Here is a 21,344-nt window from a genome sequence, read left to right on the forward strand (position 1 = left end):
TGCAGGTCCCAGCCAACCACACCAGCGCCATCCTGCTGGGTACAGCTCAGACCCATCATCGCCATGAGCATCACACTTTTACCATGCAACCAGCAGAATGTGAATGACTTCTGCGTATGCTACATGTGGGACGTTTGCTTTCCTGCACAGGAACTACCCCTAACCATAGGTCAGGATTTATGTTCACCTGAGTGCAACGCTTGCTCCTACCTGGAAGCACAGGTGTGGAAAAGAGCCTCCGAAAAGCTGGGAATTTTGGCAAGTATCATGCAAATGTGGTACTAGAAATCTTCATGCAATCACAAGCTGCTACCGCTTGACTTAGAGCCAAGCCCTCCTGCTGCTGGATGAGTTTCAGATCTTGTGTGGATGTGACACAAACAGGGCCGCTGTAACGCTCGCTCACCTGCAGTCAGCACTCCTTTGCTCAGCCCCGCAACGTGGATCAAAGCAAAACCGACACGACTGACCCCAAAACGAGCATTTTGTTTCACATCGTTTGCAAGATCCCATCAACAGCCAACCCAGGTGCTGTTTTCCTTCTGCCCACACACAAATCAATGACAAAAAAGCAAACTCATTCACACAGGTGGTGCGTTTCACCTCCCTAAAAGTCAAGATTTTCTTACACCTTTCATTTAGTGCCACTGCTGTCAAATTGTAACATGTTGTAACAAAAACAGCCTTTATGTAACCTAATAAATAAAAGCCACGGAGGCAATAGCTATGCATAAATTTTAGCTAAAAACATTTTGTTAGAAGAACATGAATGTCCTCTGAAAAGCGGGTAGCATTTTAAAATAATGTTCTAGCCATTGTTAATACTTTATTGCTATTCATCATAGAACCATTAATCACGGTGAACCCATTTGGTATTAATGTGGATGTCATAAAGTACTTCTGTTGCATTTCAATTATAACTCAGCCTTTAAAATGCTGCCAGCACTACATGGAAAGCTTTGAAAACCAAATTTGAATAGTCTGTTCAGAGATAACCACGATCGCATTCTGGCACGGAGAAACAACCTTTTCCATTCCTTAACGCCCATTCCCAAGGGGCAGAGGAGCCCGAGGAACCACCCCTTTTCCTCCCCCAAGATGAGGGGAGGACAAACATTCCTTTGGGCTGCTCCAATCCCACCAGTTCAACAGTGGCTAAGCAGCATCAGGCCATACGTTCAGGCCCCTAAGGAAATTCCCTTTTTTCCTATCACTCGTGTGATTCCCCGAGGCACTATTTTGCTGGGAGAGCTGAGTGCTTTAGGTTTTTCTGTGGTGTATAGTGTCTGTCCAAACAAAAACACCAGAGAGAACATATATCTACAACCTACTGTCTTTAGAAACAGCAAAGGAGTATGGAATACATCATAGCAGACCTAAGGGAGCTGATATCCTGACCTCTCTGATGGCAGTTTAAAAAAAACTCCTTTTTCTGGCCTCAAAAGGCACTGGAAGAGGAAAACAGGCAGCACAAAATGCAGCATGGACGTAAACAACTGTTAGCTCCTTGTTATCAGGGAAGCCAGGAGCCTGTGTAAATTTACCTTGAGAAACCAGGATTTTTGTTCCCTCGCTGCCAGCAGAGCTTCCAGCAGCATTTTACACACAGAATCAAATCACAACAGCTCAACAATTGTGACGCTTCTCATCAGAAACCATGATAAATGGAGAAAAGACAGAATAGTTCTTCATAGCTAAAGGAACTTTAGAAAAAATTCTTGCATATAATTGCCATTCTATTTTATCTAGGTCATTGATATAACATGTAAGCACACAGCAAAAATTCCTACCTTGGGAGCTCTGGCATGTTTTCCGCATCTGGCATCTTTGACAAGGCTGATATCTAGCAGCTCAGTCTCCTAGAAGGCAAAATTGCAACACAGATAATTAATCCATTAGTCCAAAAGCCTGGCTGTGTTTGCAGTGCCCCGCTTCCCACATTTGTCAGGGGTTTGCCTGTTTGCAATGACGCCTGTTCAAACTGAGAACAGCTTCAAGGAGTGCTCTGTTACACTTGAGCCATTCTAATAGCAATACCAAGACTTTAGAAACATAACTTGCTTTCCTTAAAAATGTGCACATTTACCATGATATGCAGAATATATAGATGTCATATGAATCAAGCTTATTTCTTGGATCACTAAATATCAGCTGCTGTGGCGCGGGTTTTTTTCTTTTTAATACAATTTTAGCTTTTTGATTATATTCACAGTGTGAAAAAGGTGATGTTACAAACAGAAACCCTGCCTCTGCAATCCAAAACCTACTTCGCTCTTGCCAGAACATTTTGAAAAGTGCACATAAAACCCAACAAGTGTTATATCTACAATGATAACAGGTTCCAACAATTTTAGTGACTACCGCTCAATAAAACCCATGTACTTTTGACAAGCATTTCATAATTCCTACACGACTCTCGAATTGTGGGTTCCACAACACATGCCATACTTGGAAGAAAACTGACACGTGATGACAGCTTCTGTTAGGCAAATTCCTCTCTTCCCCATATGCACATGTGATATAAAGAATCTCCTTTCCCTGATAATCTCTGGGCTCTCCACCCTCCCTGGCAGCACAGGGAGGATGGGTGCTGAGCTGAGCCCACCAGTGCCAGCCCAGCGGGTGCACCCAGCCCTGCGGGACCAGCGCGGGCTATTCGCCTCTTGCCAAACACAGCAAATTATAACCTTGAGCCAAGATCATTTTCCCCAATCTCGCCCTGCATCAGGGCGTTTCTGGCTGTTGCCATGTTGAGTCTTTCTAGAACGCCTTAATATTTCTGGGCAGGGAGCGTTTGGAAGGAGGAAGGATGCTGGAGACGATTCCCAGCAGCAGCTCCCTCGCAAGCACACGCATCCAAGTAGCCTTGCACGGGTTCTGCCAGGAGCGAGAACATCCGACCTGATGTAGCATCACTCGACAATCCTAAAGTACATCTTCATACCGTCTGCCTCAATTACACTAGCATTTGGATTAATAGTCCATGTTGGCACGGCTTGATTACATACTAAATACAGTTTAAAAGTACTTGAGCAGGAGAGTGACCACACGGCAATTAGAGCTACGCCAGTTCAGTGCATTTCAGCTTTCCAGTAATTACAAATGCTGTGCAGAGAATTTGAAATTTCTGTGCCAGACAAAGCTACTACATTTTTTTTTTTCATTCCAAGGAGAAAAGAAAACCATCTTTTCTCATGAACATGTTCTTTTGCCACAGGTTACTTTGTATCCTTATTTCTTTTGCATTTTAAGAGACTTCTTTCTGTACAGTTCTTGCAGATCTTTTGTGTCTATTAAGACATAAGCTCTACCACCAGATTTTCATGTGACTGTATATTCATGACTTTCCCCTCTGTCCCACATATCAATCCCAATCCTGTTACAGTACCATGCAATTTGCATGAACATTTTTACCCCTCTTTATCTAGGCTGTCTAGGGGAAAACTGGCCTTCAGAGATCTTAATTTTTTTGCTCATACTTTCAAGAAACAGGACAAGGGGGGCAAAACTTGCATGGATTCAGAAGAAATATCAGCAGGATTGTAAAAGGTGGTATTTTGTAACCCTCCTTAGGAAATCACCTCCACTACACCAATACACACGGCCACAAGCACTGTTCCGACAGCACTGCAGCCTTTCAAAGGGATGGCTGATGGATGGGCAGAAAAGCTTGTCCACAGCTGTCCCTGTTCCAGCTCAGGAGCATCTGATGGTTTGTGAACCCAACGTTCAGGTCCAGTTTGAAGCCAATCTGACTTCCAGATCTGAACTATGTTGATACTTATCCTGTCAAACACGAGCACAACTGATGCCAGGAGTTACGGCAAAGCTCAATACTGAGTGCAGAAAAGCCCTTAATGCACAAAACTCTGGGTAATCTCACTCTTCAACAAGACACCTGTGTAAGGAACATTAAAAAATTGCAAAAGACAGCAAGCACTGCTCTCCAACTCCCAACATGACTGGTCTCTCCATCTTCCAACATGACTGGTCTCTTGGCCTGGATGGCACCAGCTCTTCACCAAAGTGAAACGGCTGCAATAGTGAAAAAGCAATGCTGATTTTTACCAAGCACAGCTCTGTCTCTGGGTTTCACAATAACATTCCCACATTCACATCATTCCTCTCTCAGTGAAGTTTATGGCTCGAGTCCCAGTGATGCTGCAGTAGTGCAAATATGCCTCCATGTATTTTACTTCTGAAATCTAGTCCATGCCACATTCACATCTCAAAATGCAGCACAATACTCCTAGTGCTTGTGCAGCCACTACAAATTATTAGCCAAATAAAACAGAATTGTTGCCCTTCCCTTTTCTTTTAAAGAAGCGTTGGGAGAAGGGAATGTCTCTGGTACTCTCTCAGGTTGCTCTTGTGAAACATGACAGTGCCAACCACATCACATTACCACCTGCAATACATCAGCAGTGGAAGGCAAACTTGCTGCTTAACACATTAAATATATATATATATATATATATATATATATATATATATATACACAAAAATCAGAGAGAAAAGAGCCAAAGAAGCACTATTAAATAGTCTTATGTGCAGGTAAAGTGTAATAGAATCACAGCGTGGCAGCAGGTGCACCTTTAAATAGAACAGGAAAATGGCCCATGGGAGGGCTTATCTCTGAGTTGACGCGGGCGGCCGTTCAGATATCGGCACGAGTGAAATGAATGAAACAGGCAGCGCTACACTTGGGTTCATCACACTCAGAGCAAGAACTCAGGTGGGAAACAGGAGATTCACGACATAATTACAAGGGGAAGGAGACCAGACAACACAGCACGAAAGGCAAGAAAATGAAAAGGAAATGTGGTCTTTGGGGTGAGAGGCCAGGGGTTATATTTGCCACAACAAATAACACCAGTGCCCCAAAGCAGTCTCCAGCCCACTGTGAAATGTTCTACAGAAGGTACAGGCACACACACAGCATGTCGTAAAAATAAGATTTTGCCAACTGAAAGGACTGACAAGCACTAAAAATAAAGGCTTTAACAGCAAACACATGAGAGAAATGAAAGCTGCTGAAGAAAAATGGATCTTAAACAATGATGCTGAACCACACACAAAGTGAATTTCAGAAGGTTTTTTGTTGGATTGGTCTGGCATTTTAGCTTTAAAAAATAAAATAAAAAAAGATAAACAATCATTTATTCACTTACATAAGTGCAACTAGACCTCCTGTAACACGAACATAAAAAGACACTTCAAATGGAATAACACACATTAGAAAGAGACACAGAAAAGGAAAAGGCAACAACCAGCAGCCCCAAGGACAGTATAAGGAACCACCAAGATACTTGCAGAAAATGTGACAGCCTGAGGATCCAAGACCCAGCAAGGGCAGTTTAAGAAGAACAGGGGAAGAGTTTTGTGGTTCTACTTTGCCAAGACCAGCTGGCATGGCTGTAGGAAAGATTGACCTGATGTAGAAAGCAGCTTTTATAATCCTATCCCTATAACCCTTTATATTCCTGTTTGACACAATCATTTAATTTGGGGGGGCGATTCTCTCCTGGGTGGTAATTACAGAAGCCACAGGAAAACAAAATCCAAAGTCTCAGGCACCATCAGGTATCAGCAAGGAATGGTCCAGGTTCCATAAATACATTTTGTATGTATGTTCAGCTCAGCAGAAGCAATAGCCCGATAGATGCTTTAGCCTATGCTCTAAAGTAGACAAGAGCAGTATATAAATCCACACAAGTGCCTCTGCAGGCAGCATTCAGCAGGGCTGAGATAAATCAGAATTTGTAATGTGCCATTTCTTAGAAGTTCTTTGGTTCAAAAATACCAAACCTCCTGGAATTCTCTGACCCCTGGGCACTTGCTTTCATCTTTCAAGCGACTAATTAAGGGGGCAGGGAGCAACTTCCTCCCAAAGGAGAGGAAAGACAATTTCCTATTTCCCTATTGCAAAATGTGGGCAGACTTTTGTAAAGGGAAAATACACTTAAGTACCGGACAGAATAATGCCCCATTTCCTGTGCAGCGAAACAGTCCAAACCCTCCTCTGTTTAATTCACCAGGAGTTTTGCTACTGACGCCCTCCGTGCAGGCCTGGAAAGTGCACTCTGTGCTGCCCGAGGCATGGAAGCCGTAGCAACTGGAAAAAGAAAAAACACACACACACCAAAACCATCCAAACACCAGCACACCTCTGCAAGTCCAACTTTTCCCTCTTCAGAGACCTCCAGTCACTGCTGTTGGGACTTGTTAATCTTGCAATAGAGTAACATCTCTTAATGCAACCGATAGACCCCCCCAGTAATTGGTAACACGGAAATTCTGGAGAAGTGAATTATTAATCCTACTATGTTTGTTTTCAATTAGCAGGCGCATTTATATAGGGCTAGATTGTGCAATCTTGCTTTTATGGGTGAGCACACACTCACTAAAGCAATAGATTGTGCAACCCTCAGTGCCTACTTGAGCACTTATAATTAGGCCCTTCTGAATTTAATATAGTAACACCAATTTATACCAGCTGAGGATCTGGCTCACTCCTATTTTAAACTGCCCAAAATGATGCCAAGTGAATCACAGTGTCTTGGGAACTCGGTCGTGACGTAACCCCAGCTACAGAGCAGGATTCCTTCTGGATCCCACCAGAGAGCTCTGCTCAAGGGCCATGGGCGGCACGGCGGGCTGAGAGCGGGATCAATGTCCTCCAAAACTTCACAAAAACTATGTCAAGGAGACACAGCAAAGCGGGTGTGCGTTACAACAGCTGCACGAGTTAGTGGGTCCAGATATCTCACCACTTTACTCACAACCCTAACAAAATTAATTCCAGTCTGCCCAGAGTACTCCCTGGGGCTGAGCAGTTGTGTATTGCTCTGACCCACGTTGTTCAAGCTCCATTTCCACATCCCGTCTGGTCAGATGTTCTTTTTTCCCCATTGTATGAAACCTGGCAATTGTGGAGCACAGTTCTCACAGTCTTGTTGCTGTAGCCTTTGCCGTTTAGGGATATGGTCCAATTAAACTCTGAAAACCCATCTTCCACTTAGCTTTAAATCTATTCCTTCTAGTTTCAAATATGAAGAAGAAACTGTGTGCCTGAAAGCTTATCTAACTCTTCCCAATATTACCAGTCGATCTAATGGGAGACACAACACTGAGCCTTCAAAGTTTGTCTGACATAGCGTTAGTAAAATAAACTTTGCAAAACGAAGCCAGTTTTGTAAACAAGCACCATTGAGTGCTACTGGATGGTAACATCTGGTGAGAGTTCTCAAAGGGAAATGGCCATTTTGCTGAAATAAACTTCAAACAGAGACTTAAACATCTTCTGTTGGGAATAGTTAATCATGATGAAAGGTTTCTTTAATGGAGAAAGACTCCGTTTTATCATTTTCTGAACATGAAAGTATTGAATACTTCCTGAAGCAAAAAGTTTATGCAGTTCTGGGTTACTTTTATTTTTAATCTGTATTTTTGAAGTGGTATTTAAAATAAAGCTATGAGTGACTTCCTTACAACGTGTTGGAAATAAAACACTAAGATCAACATTTGAATCTGATCAGGAACAATTACAAGTTATGCTGAAGAAATATCTGGTCCTATAGATTCAGAATAGATACATAGGCAAAGTGAGCAATTTAAAACCATTTACAGAATACACGTCATTTAGATTTCATAGATTTTAACAGTGTAGTGATAAATCCACCACACTCAGATTAAGTCCAGAACATTTAGTGTTAATTTAGAAAGGGTGCTTTCACAGCTGGGGGATGTCATATAGAATCCCCCTGTTAAAAACATATCTATTTTTTTCCATTATCATTAAAAATAAATAGAATGAAATGCAGTGATTTGTCTCCTCATCCCAAAGGAAAACTGTGGAGGACTGGTGAAGATGATTTAACGGAAACATGCATCGGTGGCTACAAGAAAAAACAGTAAGGCTGACAATGACATTAATGGGAGCTGAGCTAAGGTAGTGCTGTGTTTCCCTGTTAGAGAATTCAGAAGCTGCATCCCACTGGAGAGAGCCAGTCCCTGAAGAAACTGTCTCCATGTATCCTCCTGGCAGCTCACAATTCAATTATCAGGCATCAAAATCACAGGCTGTGTCAATAAGAGAGCAGCACAGCTGCACGTATACCCTGAAGTCAATGGTAAAACTCTCTCTGACGGTAGCAAAGTCTTTTCCTGCATAAAGTTGTTCTTCACAAGTTTTATTACCTTCTCACCTACTCTTTTTACCAAGCCTTTGAAGGTTATTAGATGAATGCTGTAGCGTGCCAACCTGCCCAAAGCAAGCAGACCTCTTCTAGCTGCTTGTAGGTGATGCTCCCCTCACAGAGATGATGAAGAGGCAACCACAAGGCACTCAAATAACGGAATAAATACTCAGGTTAGACTGAGCACATATTTCTAGATTAGCTTCCCCAAGGGTTATTAAATCTTTGTGTTCAAATCTGGTTAAAGCAACTCCTGAATACTCTGCCTTCTGAAGATCTATTACAAAATGCAAAGCCCGAGACAAATCCTACACCTTGGCACCCGAAATTAAAAACAAAGCGAGAGACACTGAGGGGCAAGAGACAAGAACACTTTGCTGCCTCCACTACTTCATTCAAAATCACTTATTTTCAAGCTCTTCCATTCTGGCCAATAAACGCTGGCAAAAAGGAAACTTTCAAAAATCACTTTACCACCCAAAATTTGAACCTGAGCTAAGCTGTATTGGGTGGTCATTAACTGTTCTTAACTCAAAAATGGCTGGAGGACCTCAGCACCGCTGAGGCAAGAACTAGTATTTATGACTGCACACAACTGCTCTGGGAATAAGCTCCAAATACCTTGCAAGGTTTCTTTGCTTGCAGGTTCTTCTTGAAGTGCCAAGTTACACAACCTCCCTACTGAAAGTCCCTTATAGCAAGCACTCCTATAGAAAATAAAGCCATGAACTGAAAAGTTTTTGCCATCTTAATAACACCAAGTCTCTCAGTGTATCCCTGGAGATATAGGAACAGCAGCATTTTCTAGTACAGGGAAAATAGTCTGCAGTCCATATGAAGCACTGGGCTATTAGGAAAAAAAAAATGAGAAGGAATTTTCATGCTAAGTACCCTTTTAATAATGAAAGTAAAACAAGTCTCCTGCATCTAAGCATATAGTTCTTTGCTGCTTCATTAAGGAAAATTTCATTTACTTGGATTTACAGATGGTATGGCTAAGCAATCTAGAAACTGGCACACAGATTTCACAGTGTAAGTCTTCATGCAAAGAAATAGTCAGCAAGCAGAAGAACATGCAGAGGTAAAGATTTGTTCCCTGCCTTCATCACTGCAAGCTGAGTGAAGGTCACGCCAAAGAGTCAAGAGTATTATGATCAGCAATCGTTTGAGATTTTAAAAGTAATGCCCTGAAAAGGCAGAAAATTTCTGTAGCAACAGACAAAACTACTCTCCTCCCTCTTCAGCCATGTCCAAAACTACAGTTCTAGTCCAAAGTCACCAGTGCATGACCAGGTATAAGTTCAGTTTGGTATATAAAAACTACTCCTTTGTTAGTCAGAGTATCGGTATATAATCCACAAAAACAAGCCACAACCCTTAACCTTGCAGCCTAAATACACAAGACGATCAGCGGATGAAAGGAGAAATGGGTATATGAAGTAAACTCCTAGCAGGACAGAAGAAAACAGTGGCAAAGCTGAAAAACTATCTCTGTATCTTAGTCCCACACTTATTAGCTGCATCCCACTGTGCTACCCTGCAATGGGAAATCCTGCACCAACAGGAGCTTCTCTCTCAAGTTCAGCAGCTCGAAACTCCAGGTTTCTCATCCAGGCAACTTGGTTTTCCTACAGCTGCCAGTGGGAGTCACATGGACAAAAGCACCTTGGATGTACTGGTTGGAATTGGATTGATTCTGCTAAAATTGCTCCCGGGGAGCTGCTCATCCCACATGTACAACTGGGTAACAACAGGAGGATAAGGAGAACTGATGAGATGTGGCCATATTCAAAAGAGAAAGAGCTAGGGGAGGACCTGCTTCAAAAGAAAATACAAAGCATATTGTAGGCAGCCTTCATAATGGTACTTGACTGATTTATATTCACATAACTGAGAACAACCTGGCAATTTTTAGCTTTCGCATCACAAGGAAAAGTACAGTGAAGTGAAGTTTTAAGCTGCGGATTAAAAAAAGCAGTATTTCTATTAAGAAACTTCTCTTTTCATATCAAAAGTCATAATCATGTGTCATTATGATGATTAAACGGCTTCCCGGAAAGAGCCATATCATATTTTGGGGGTGATGTTTTTGTGCCACTCATTATTTCTCTGTGACCAGGGATCACAGACTACATAGATCAGTATTGTAGTTTTTTCTATGGAAGCGAGTAAAGTGTGTTATTTTCAGCAGAGTACCCAAAATAGTGAAGAGCTGAAGCAGAGACTTTCATCTCAGGCGGAAGAGCCGCTGTCCAACTCCTGCCCACTGCCCCACATCCCTCTGCCACCTGAGGCTGCAGCTCCTCCTCCACCAAACCTGCCCACAAACACACATTTTTCCAAGACTGAACAAGATCAAGTCCTTTGAACTTCTTTAAAAGTCCCTTTCAACTCACACAGAACATCAACACATTTACAGCTTTGAATTTGTGTTTTTAGAAAAGCCCAGAGCTTTTGGTTGCTTTGTATTAAAACAATAAATACTTTTCATACATGTAAATAGAGCAAAACTGGGAGATTAGGGAAGTGGATTTGCTCTCCTTCCTACATAGCAGAAAGAGTTGTAAGTTTAGGGCTCGACATAGCAATACATGCCCTACTTACACGCCTGTGACTGCCGTGCAGGGATAAGGTAAAAGGATAATCAGCTGAAAACTGTAGAGAAGCACAATGTATATTCCTGCCAGCTCCTCCAGCTAAGGCCCTGGCATGTGTTACTTAACTGGAAAATCCACAGTTCAGGCACAGTTCCAACTGGAGAATCCAGCTATAACATTGATGCTTAAGCACTAAAGACAATAGCTGAAAACTCATAAATTGACCTTTGTAACTAAAGGCACTTCATGTTTCTAGAGTCCAAGGTTTGGTTTCTAGGAAGTATTTAAAGCTGAAACTGCACTAAAAGATGTATTGTCAAGGTTTCTCCCCTAGACAAAAAAAATCTCTTGGGATCAGTTATTTTGCCAGCATAGTTGTTATTACAGGGTGAAGATTTCTCACTGAGCTTTTGAATAAATCATCCCAGCTTCACATCTAATCCATAGCAGACCTGGAGACTGAAGAAAACCTCTAACATCTACATTTTAGAAAATGGGAAGAAGGGCAAATGACCCCAGCAGCTGTAGGCACATTAGTCTGACAGGCAAAGCTTTAGATGAGATGATGAAAGGAATATAATAATGTGAAGGTAAAACAACAAAAAAATAAGAGACCGCATGAGCTTGCCAGCCAGATCACATCTAACTAACCTGAGATTTTCCTTCTTGGCACAGGAAGCTTTGAAGAGCTGCTCTGCCCGAATTTTGATTAATTATGTGAGCCAGAATTGATACAACATCATGTAAAAATCTGGTCACCAGTACGCAGCTGAATTTAGCTTAAAGGAGGTATGGAGAGGGTTTCAAAAGCAACTGCAGAACTGGGAGTATGATTTTATTAGAGGAGACTGAAAGAGCCTGGCTTGCACAGAACAGAAAAAGGAAGGCTAGGAGGGGTATGATTATTGCCTATAAATACATGCATTGTATAATCAGTTGAGAGGAACAGGAGCAATCTAGAAAGAAATAAGAATTGAGCTATATAGATTCTAATAAGTATGGGCAAAATTAGGACTGTTTTTCTTTAGATGTTGAAAGCAAAAATCCCTTTTAAAATTGAGTGTGACATGTTTCTGAATATGAAAATAATACATGCACTAAACAACAGCCAAAACCAGAATACACACAGAAAATCTTTTCCAATAATACAGATCTAAGGGAATCATATTCATTTACAGCTAAATCCTTAACTTCCTCCCTTTGCTACTTACCTTGTAAATATAAGTGAGTTTAGGACATAGTTATTTGTTCAGTATTTATTAAGGAATTAATTAGAGGGGAGTAAGAATTTGTCACTAATTTACTTTATACGAGCTGTAATCATTATTACTTTTGCATGCTCCCAGGGTTTATGGATAAGTGCATCTCAAAAATCAAAGCAAGAGAATCCCCAGATCAGAATCGGTGGGTGAATCTCCGAAGGTTTAATTTACATTCATCTACTATTAATATGAATGCATCATGTTCTTCATTATTATTTTATAAATCTCTAGCTAGATCTGGGAAATTATTTTTATTAAGGTATTTGCATGTGCACGCCTCAAATTCTTCTAATCTTGGCAACTGCATTTGAAATTAGAATCTACACTGAAGGAGGAAATACAGGTCATTCTGCAAACACACCAGAGCTGAAGTCAATGACAACTTGTTGGAAGACCTTGAGTTCTTGCCAAGCCACGTTTCCCAAAATATTTTGCCCTATGCCACACTCAAGCCTCAATTATCATCTACTCTGTCCTGCAGGAGCCAGCTGCTCCAAGCACCAAAGGCACACACACAAAACATAACCAAGTCATCATTCAGTAAATAACTTGGTGACAGACAGATGTGTGATTAGGTCGTCTTATCTTTAATTAAACTGAAGAATGCATTTTTCTTAGTAGGGACTCCAGCCTACACGTCAAGGGTGCTACTATTTGGTTGTGTTCAGCATTACACTCGGTCATGCTGTAACACACTTGTAATTTTGCATTTGGTTCGTTACCTCTATCTAACAGTTTGAGGGCTGTTATGAGGGGTTTTCCTTTTGCTGTGACTTGTTTCTACTTATTGACAGCACACACACACACAAGACATTTTTCTTTCCTATCAGGGCACTCTTTGCTCTTTCCTGTTTATTTTTTGTTCCAGTATGCGCAGCTAAATGCAAAGCAGCCAACCCAAGGTTAACGCTGTTATCTAATGATGTGTCCTTATTTAGCAGTTAGTTTTACTGCAATCTTCTGCTCTCTCCCCCACAAATGTTCTCAGTTCTGTTCTCTGGAGCATAATTATTCTAAGTACCTTTCCCCCAGCAGCAGCATGTTAATACTTCTTGGCTTTTCAAAAGGAGGTTTGTCTTCTTGAAGGTGACCGAAACACAGCTTGAAGAAAGTATCAAAGGGCTCAGTCCTCACAAGTGACTGCAACAGGAGATTTGGACCCACAGATTGTGTGGATCTGTGCGACTCATACACCCAAAGTTATAGAGATGTACAGCACAACACCGCAATCTCTGCTTTTTTGAAACACCTCCGTGGACACAAGCAACCTGCAGGACATTTAACACCCAGGAGCACTGAATATTTCATATTATCAGAAAAACGGTATCACTGCATGCGATTTGTCCGCTGCTCTTCACTGGATGTCAGCCCTTCATTTCTTTAAAAAACATTAACCATTCAGCATGAAATAATCATGCTGGGTGACTGCCTGGGCTGGGTTGGTTGTTTTTATTCTTCAAAGTAGCAGCCAAGGTGATTTTACCAATTTCCTCAAGTGAAGCTGCAGCTTCTGAAATAAGGCTTGTCTCTCCAAAGGAGATGAATGTAAGCCAAAACGGTTTGGAAAACATCTTTTATGCCTGCTCAAAAAATACCAATTCCTTCTTGTCTGTGGGAAGATCTAATGCCTTCCTGCTTGAAATACCTCTGGATTTTAACAGCCAAACAAGTCATCTCTTTCTACCAGACCTCTGAAAACACAGCCAAGTTGAAACAAACTACAATACCAGAAATTCTCTATTTCCACATAAGGAATATAAAAAACCTGTGGGGAATATATGTTCATATTAATCTCAAAATGTACAAGGAAACTATAAGTTTATTCTAATATTCCCTAAGTGGTTGACTTTGCAGCCAAAGTAATCTCTTAACAAGTGTCTCATTTCTTTCTAAATGAAATTGCATGTGTAATAAAATTATTGTTAAGAATCAGGAGTGAGAATTAGTGTGTCTTTCAAGGGAGGCGAGACAGTTTCCAGAATAACACGAAAAGTGCTGCTAATGGTTAAATGCATGCTAGTTAGAAGAAGAAATTTTTAAAAAACCTGGCAGACTTAGAAAATGGATGCTTTTGCAGTAATTACATGGATGGAGAAACAGCTATTTTTGTCAATATCTTCAAAGAAACTTTTAAAGTTATGGAAAGTAAACAGAGGGAAATCAGCAAGCACAGGAGTGGGTTTTTTTCTAGAAAAATGGTAGTTTGAAAAGCAACAATGAAAGCAGATAAATCTGTTTAGGAGAACAAAGAGAATGCCGTTTGGGTGGAGGATGGGGTTAGTGAAATCACCTATGGGGATTTTAATTCATGCACACATCAGATGGGGCATTTCGCTGGTGAGATGTTAACTGGAGCTTGGTCACCCTTGAGGTTCCCTCCCACAACACATGGCCAGGCTGGCGCTAAGTCAGGACAGGAGGGACGATGACACAAGGTACTCAAAATGAGCCTGTCTGACAGCTGAGCCCGTTGGAAGACACATGGCAGGGGAGAGAGCAAATCAACAGCAACTTGTTAGAAAGTCTTATTTATATCGTTTGTGGTCAACTCTTGCAGCTTTATGATTACAATTGTGATATTTAGGGTTATATTTGGTGATTTTTAAAAAATTAGTATTTGTAGTCCAAGCTCCTGTACAGGAATTACAAGATTAAACGTGGAGTGTGATGTGTAGGAGGACATACAAGAATTTAGGCACGTATCTCCTGGCTTTTATGTGTATTCAATGAAAAATACTTGATCCAATTAAACCAGACTCTCGGGTTCTCATGATCTTTCCCCAGGTACTGATGAGCAAACTCTGGTCCATCCAGGCCACATTTCACCACGTTCCCTTAGTTTCTGCAGGGCATTTTAGATGAAACCATCAGCGGCAAATGCACAAAGCTTCTCACAAAAGGGTCAAGGGTGACCACAGTGAACATGTTTTACTTAATAACACACAAACATTAAATGCACATAAACCTTGATGCAATTGTTTGGTATGTGAAACAGCTGCTTTCCAGTAACCCTGGTTGTGGCCTCACTGGACCAGATCTGGAGGTATTAGTCAATACAGCTAACAGAATCCAAGTCTATGCTGCCACAAAGAGCTTTTCCCATTATGTATGAAGTGCTAAGTAATCTTATTTATTTCCTCAAGGCAATGACTAATGACACAGAATTTTGTGCAACTCTATATTTCACTGCAGAGCTTCTGCAGAGCAATTAGCCAGCACAAAGCCAAACTTTAAAAAGACATTTTGGCAGTGACTCCTTGATGGCACCAGCTGATACGCCCTAAATCCCAACTTAAAAAACTTCCTAACATAAACACGGCTCTTACTGTCTTCTGATATTGTTCCCATGTGTGAAGAGTTTTAAGAACTTTGCCATAAATGTAGCAATTGTTTTAAAAATAAAAAAATAGAAACCAGAAGGACTTGTGAACCTCTTTCTTCCACATCTTCTACAAGTATTCCTGTTATGGAACTTGCCTCTTCTGCAACAAAGAAAATCCCCCACGCAGATACATGATGATGTAAAACTTTATACTTCTTTTTCGATCTGGATTATATCTCCAGGATCTTTCAAACCTGACCCTAAACAGTATTCTGTGTATCTTGGACAAAGATGTGATGGCACGCCAGTTTCCTTTCCTAAAGCAAATACAATTTTCCTTTCTCTGAAACATCTGGTTTACCTGCCAGTCCAGACCAGAATTTACCTTTTCCATACAGAAAGTCCTCCTAAATTCTAACGGTGTTTATCTGTTCTTTAAAATAAGTTTTTATTCAGGTTAGTAGAGGCTTAATCTCTCTCAGTGGCCTCAGTCTTTTAAAGGGGATTATTTACTGCAAGAATAACACAGCCAATTAAAAAAAGATGAAGGAACCGGGCTTTTCAATTAAACTTGAAATTACCCTCAAACTACATTTGCAACTATCCTTATGGATAAACAAACCTTAGCCAGTTATTGCAGCAGCAAAACAAATTAAGATACAGTATGAAACCAGATAAAACATGAGATTAATTTCTTGAACAAGTACGTGCCCAAGACAGCAGAACTCTTTAGCAGGTTGTTTTTACACAATCCAGTGAACCCTTGTCATTACAGCCCTAAAGGAGGAATAGAGATCACCAGATGTTGTGAAAGCTCAAATGTTTAAATCCAGAGTGCTTTTAGCCCCAGTAGGAATGGTATTTTATTTCTTTTTCATTATTTCGAATAATTTTTGTTCTGTGTTTAACAAACTAATTTGTGTTTCAGAAAGATCCTATCAATATTTGAGCAGCATGTCTAACCTTCACCAAATAAATCAACCCATCCAGACTTTTATTGCCCCGGATATAGTAGCTACATTTGATCATCTCATAAATTATTGCTCACCTCCTATTCTCAGAAGATTTTGAATGATCCATTATGAAGCAAAAGCCTAAATAATGCAATACTATTTTTTCCATTGATGCCATGTAGTTTTCCCCCCTCCAAAATTCAGAGTTAAATGAAACGACAGGCTGGCCATATCGACTGCATTCATTTCAGAAATATCGGAGGCGTTTCTTTGTTTTTCCTAAACTCGGCATATAGGGATAGGAATCCAGATGTCACCTTTTCCCCCAGCAATGAGTGCCGAGGACAGACACTAAGAGTATTTCTCAACATCCTCTACTGCCAGAGCACTTTTGTTTCTGAAAAGGTTTCTTGCTCAGACTCAATGCCAGGCAGTAGGAAGGAGCAGGAACGACTCGCTTCCTGAATGGATTTAAAAGGGAAACTCTGGAAATAGCTAGAGAATTACCATTTACTTTGGCTACATAAAACCTCCTAGAGTTTCCCTGGAATAATGAAATCCTCCCCAGGACTGTCTTAGCACGTTCCTGCATTTGGCAGCTGCTGCAAAAAGGGTTTTGCTTCAGGAGCAGATGCAGCGATTCCTCCCGCGCTGTCCCGTATAAAACATCAACATGTGCCCTGTACATGAGCGGCACACACACGGCACGTATTATGGGCTGTACATTTTGAGTGCTTGCACTATGCTCCTCAGTTCATTGCTGCTGGGACTCACCACCACTTCCCAAACCTCTGGACAAATTCAGAGGTTGTAAAAGAAACGCAGCCCAGCTCATGCCTTGCTCTGCTTACAAATCCGGGAACCAATCACGCATTTGGTAATAAAACGGGTCCTATGGGCCTGCAAAATCATCACTTCTCCTGTTGTGTGCATATGTAGCAAGTCCCTGTTTCTCTTATCTTCTGACGCCAAAATTAGATCGTTTCCAGAATGCTAAAGGTTACACAAACAGGAAAACAAGCAAACAAAGAACCTTGTTTCCGATACCTGGTAGGAAGCTGGATTTATTTCTAAGAATTATGGTAGTAAATGCCCCTCATGACAGGCCTTCATACATCTGCATTTACAGCTCCCTGAGCACAAAGAGATGGAAAAAAATCTGATGTGAATTTATTATGTAATTTCTATGGCTTTTATGGAAGACATTTTAACAGTTGTCTACTATGCACACAGGTTAACATATGCCTCATATATTATGAAGGTCATATCCCACCCAATGTAAATCTCAAAGTTCAGCATGCCCCAAATTAAATTCTGTAATGACTTCTAAAGACGACAATACAATCTGTAATGTCAATACCATACTGTAGTCCATGGCTATAATTTGTTAGGTCAATAATTCACCACAGTCTACCAAACTTAGGACTGGCTTCCTCAAGAGCGCTAAAATAAATGTTTAAAGTTTCCCAATAGCGTATTTATAGTCATCTATAATTAGCTCTGCAGCATCGCAGAAATACATCACAGAAATTATATATATAAATCAGATCATGATCTCCATTTCACAGTTATTCTCCGAGGACTGGCATAAACAATTGCAAAAACCTTCTCTGTACAGTCAGTGAGACATCTCAGTGTTGTGTTCTCCTTTGACTACATCAAGAGTTTGAGCAGAAGCCAACAGCTGATTCTCATTTAAGAAATAATAGGATAGGTCCTCATTAGAAACTATCTGATTTCACCTTTAATTCAGCCCCAGCAAGCAATAAAATAAAATAAAATGTTCTCTGTTAGGCAACCAGGACTTTTACGTCACACAGAAGTGCTGGCTGTGATCTGTGGTAGTTGAATGCTTTCAAAAGCTTGTCTCTACCTTTGGGATAGATATGAGCTCCATGAAAAGGAAAAAATAGATGGGAGAAAAAGCCTAGCTGGTACATGTTGATGTACAGCAGCTCGAATTATACTGCATACTTCTGGATTCCTTTTTTTCATCTGTATGCCAGGAACAATTGGCCTAAGGCGAGACTTTTTATTGCAACTTTTGGCAGATCCAGTCGATATCCATTATTTACAATTATGCTTTGTGTGTGTGTGTGTGTTTCTGCTGCAGTATCTCTAATTCTCAAGTCCAGAGAGGCCTTCACTAGATAATTATTCAAAGTTCATTTAGTAAGTGATGCAGATGCAAGATACAGGAGAAAATTAATACCAGTCAGTATGAAATTACATTCCTAACAACACTTCTGCAGCATCTCTCTCTAAGCGGACAGTACATGGCAAGACAGCATAAGAAAACCTCTATGGGGGCTGGAGACCCTTTTGTCATGTTTCCATCAGTAATTCCAAATCCTTTGTTTCCCTAATCTACAGAGACTGGCAGCAGCCTGGACCCATGCTTGCAAAATCCCACTTGTGCTACCGTGCAGCACAGAACTGACATCACAGATATTGCTTAGGAAAAAAACACAACAGGAGTCCTGTACACCCATGTTTTAAGCAGAGCTGACTCAAGTAACATCTGAGATCTCAGGAATAGGGCAGGGGGAAGCACATGGGAATTTGCGTCTGCGTTCTTGGAGCGTTTGCTCCGAGCGACTCATTGGTGTGTCAGTGTCAGGACGGTGCTGTCACACACACTGTGCTGTGCCAACGGCTTTGCCTTTGAAGGCGAAGTTACTCCCGGTTTGGGAACAATCCTGGGGGACAAGCGAGGAGCAGGAGGAAGCAGAAGAGCTCAATAACAATAATTTTTAAAGGTATTACTTGTTAAAAAATTTCAAATGCTTTGGGTGGAGGTGAAAACAATCCTTTAAAACCTAATGTTGTCCTTTTAAATGACAAAAATACATATACCTACAGCCAAACCCCATTTTTCTTTCCAGACCAAGAAGAGAAAGCCTACGAACCTGCTGCCCAAGAGCACTGTACCAACACCACAGCCAGGAGGCACCTCGGTCACCTGCTAGAATAAAGAGTCCCCAAAGAAAAAGCCTGTGGTCTGCACCAGGGTGACAGGGACAGCACAGGTTGCCATCACAGGACCTGAGGTAAGCAGAAAATGGTTTATTACCCAGCTACGTCCATGCTTCTCTCTTTGGGACAGCCAAAATTTTTTCTACAGAAAGATGAAAAGGAGGGTGAGGGGGAGTCAAAGCAGTTTCAATATCAAGTTCACAAAGTAAAATACACTCTGCCTGTGCTTGCTTTCAGGGCTCTTTGTAAGAAACCATGCCTTGATGCATCTCCCTCGCTTTCACTCAGACATGCACCTTTTTGCATGCATCTTGTAGCTAGTGATAAGAGTAAGCTTCAGGCTGGCACTGGCAAATGCACCAAGTGTGGGAGTTGCTCAGCTCCCCCTGGAATAAATGGTATAAGTACTAGCAGTGCTAATGGAGGAAGGTGGCCAAGAATAATCCCTGTGAGACATGAGCCTGTATGAATTACCTATCCTGCAAGGACTCTTGGAAGACAGAGGAGCTTTGGCAAAGCTGTACTCCGAACATTTCTTTCTAAGGCAGCATAGCAACAAAATTAGTGTAAATGAATAACAGCAGACCAAAAAGAGCTTCAGTAATATAATTTTGCTGTGTGCTAAATATAGTACAAATGTGTGCATTCTGTTCTGAAGTGCACCTCTAACAAAAAGCAAAGGATAACTTTTAAACACTATTTTAGTACTTTTTTTAGCACATCCTTTCTAAAGATGAAAGGTTGCCCATTTTTTGCAATCCTTGAACAAAACATTGCAGGGTGACACACGGCAACACAAATAACTTTAATGTTGCTACACAATCAAGAGCAGCAGCAGAGTTCAGCACTTCATACAGTGTCCACACAGGGATTATAGGAATCAAAACTGGATGAAAAAATTGCTCCTCAGCAAGCATGGGAATGGACTAGCGTAGTGCTAGAGATTCCTCAACAAACCCTGTGCGAGTTCTTCTTCTCCTACCTTATCAGGTGATGGAAGGAAACGTACTGCTAATATATTTACGATTGCCTCACCAATGCTGAGTCTGAGCTGTGGCAGAACCAGGTTGATGTTCCTGCTAAATCAGGCTGCAAGACACCTACTCAGGCAGCAGGACAGCTCTTGGCTGCTTCGGGAGAGAAGCCACTGCGCACCTACAGAACCGCCAGTTACGCTTCAAAGCTCAGCTAAGAGCACCCACCGGCGCTTGTCCCTGCGTCCACAGGCAACATAACCTCACGATCTCAAGCCGACTCCAACGGGAGAAATAAAAGTTCACACAAGCTGCAGAGATGAGTTCGAGCAGGGTCTTCTGGCATGATGAGCCGATAGAGCTCATCATTTCCCTCCATTTCATTTTCGCTGTCTGTAGTTTATAAGTCTCTGATTTTTTTTTTTTTTTTTTTTTTAAGGAAAAGGTAAAATACTTACTCCTAGCTTGTTGCAGATAGGCTGAATGCTGAGGAAACATTACAGGTCAAAAAGGCTAAATTCCCCCTCTAGCTCTAGAACCCCCACCAGCCTGGCTAACAGCAGCCCTGCCTGAGCTGCTGCCTGTACTTCCAGAGGCTCACCGTAGCTCCTATCCAATTTACTCCCCTCCGTTCCTTTCACCCCTCCAGAAGTCTCCTTTCTTGGCATCCCCTCCTCAGGATCACTGTTTCCTAACCCTGCCAAGCGACCACTTGTCTATTCCAAGTTTTTGTAAGCAGAAGGAGCTGGGTTGTCTGATCCCTGAGCTACTTGCTGACTGCTGCTCACTAGAGTCCTCTGTCCCCACGGCACCACTGGGTGGCAGATTCTGTTACTGCCTGTGGGGCTCAAGGGAATGTTGTTAACAAGTTACTGATGGCTTCTTGCAGGACCAGATTAAGCCAGAGGCAAGACCTGCCTGGAAGCTAAACCATCCGGGTGCAGGTGGAGACATCACTGATGGGCCGACCTCACCAGTGTGAAGGGAAAGTCATCGCTCACACGCGTTGGCCAAGCAGCAGCGTTTTCAACGTTCAAGAAGAGTGAGAACAGTGCTAAGTCC

The 21,344-nt window shown here is 41.5% G+C and overlaps 1 protein-coding gene across 3 annotated transcripts in view; it reads right to left on the reverse strand.

Moving 5' to 3' along the window:
• PLCB1 (phospholipase C beta 1) overlaps window positions 1-21,344 on the reverse strand; it is a 405,394-nt gene that overhangs the window by 263,419 nt on the left and 120,631 nt on the right. For all 3 annotated transcript variants that reach the window (XM_021282907.2, XM_065059870.1, XM_065059871.1), the window contains exon 3: window positions 1,791-1,859. Coding sequence is in view for 2 of the 3 variants with exons in the window: in XM_065059870.1 (XP_064915942.1) it covers window positions 1,791-1,859 (69 nt within the window). In the remaining variant the exon portion in view is untranslated. The remainder of the gene's footprint in view (window positions 1-1,790; window positions 1,860-21,344) is intronic.

This window comes from Columba livia, chromosome 3 (assembly GCF_036013475.1).
Source record: "Columba livia isolate bColLiv1 breed racing homer chromosome 3, bColLiv1.pat.W.v2, whole genome shotgun sequence".
Classification (NCBI taxonomy): domain Eukaryota; kingdom Metazoa; phylum Chordata; class Aves; order Columbiformes; family Columbidae; genus Columba; species Columba livia.